Source organism: Nicotiana attenuata, unplaced genomic scaffold (genome assembly GCF_001879085.1).
Source record: "Nicotiana attenuata strain UT unplaced genomic scaffold, NIATTr2, whole genome shotgun sequence".
Classification (NCBI taxonomy): Eukaryota; Viridiplantae; Streptophyta; class Magnoliopsida; order Solanales; family Solanaceae; genus Nicotiana; species Nicotiana attenuata.
The window spans coordinates 337722-338986 of NW_017670597.1; the positions used below are offsets into that span (position 1 = coordinate 337722).

Consider the following 1265-nt stretch of genomic DNA (forward strand, 5'->3'; position numbering starts at 1 on the left):
CTTATGCCTAACTTACAGTAGCTCTATGTGCTTGTGTTCGTCTTGACTGGTCAAGACTTGCCCCTTTGCTTGCTATGTTTGGTTACTCACATCTCACTCTATTTATATGTTAAAAACCTGACTCATGACTATCTCTTTGATTGACTCTGAGCTCCCTGTTTCTTGGCTTGATTTGAAAATTTCTCTTTAGACTTTCGATTCTCCTATTTTAACTTGGTTTATTTGCTTATTCATGGGAACCCATGTTACTCTTCTTAAATCAGTAATTTCGAATCCTTGATTCCCTGATTTACCATGTGCCGATTTTCGATTGTCTCCATATTCTGCAATTTTATTGTGTTTCTTACCTTATTTGGTTAACCAAGTANTGATCGATGATCCTTCAGCCATCTTTGTGTTCAAAAGGGCTTTCATGGCTGTCTGCTTAGCTGCACGATTTTGCTTACCGAACATCTCTTTGAGACTTTCGAGCATATCGTAAGCAAACCCCATAGACTGATGCTGATGTTGCAAAACATTCGCCATAGAGGCAAGAATGTAACATCGCGCCCTCATCAGCCTTAACCCATTTGTCATAGGCCTTAACCTGATCATCCGTAGCATTTTCAGGTTTTTCTGGGCATTCCTCAGAGATTACAAATTTGTAACCTTCAACAGTTAGGACAATATCAAGGTTCCTTTTCCAGTCAACATAATTCGGTCCTTCTAACTTGTTTTGGTTCAAAATTGAGGTAAGTGGGTTGAATGAAGACATGGTTAATCTGAGAGATATTTACATTAAATGGATCATTAGTTATGTATTTAGAACAATTAAATTCAAAACAACACATTGCACATATAACCATGCTTATTGAACAGTTAGATTCGTTAGGGAAACTTAACTATTCATGCAAAATATATGAGTGATGTAAGATATTAACTCCATCAATTTAAACAGGACCAACTCAGATGGCGAGTAAACTGTTAATTTAAGATATGTAAATATCACTTTTATAAACTCTAGTTTCATTGAATCAACATGTAACTCAGTTGGAGAGTTAATACAAGTAATCAAATAACTAGAGGCAAAACTACAGTAATCATCTATAATAAATTTATCCGATGTGGAAGAAGACCTATGTCAACATATAAATTCATTATATTACTGTAAAAAATGATTGGAAACAATGGGAATTGAACCCTACCATCACAGATTTCTTTAAAAAAATTCTTTATAAATTTTCCAGAAATAGAAAATGCAAAAACCATCTAAACGACCCGAATGC

General features: G+C 34.8%; 1 protein-coding gene across 1 annotated transcript; it reads right to left on the reverse strand.

The window, feature by feature from the left end:
- Positions 1 to 348: 348 nt before the first annotated feature.
- LOC109241368 lies at positions 349 to 754 on the reverse strand. Its single transcript, XM_019408104.1, has 2 exons — positions 587 to 754; positions 349 to 501 (listed from the first exon to the last, which is right to left on the reverse strand). Exons 1-2 carry the CDS (start codon positions 752 to 754, stop codon positions 349 to 351), a joined length of 321 nt encoding a protein of 106 aa, XP_019263649.1.
- Between the last annotated feature and the right edge of the window lie 511 nt (positions 755 to 1265).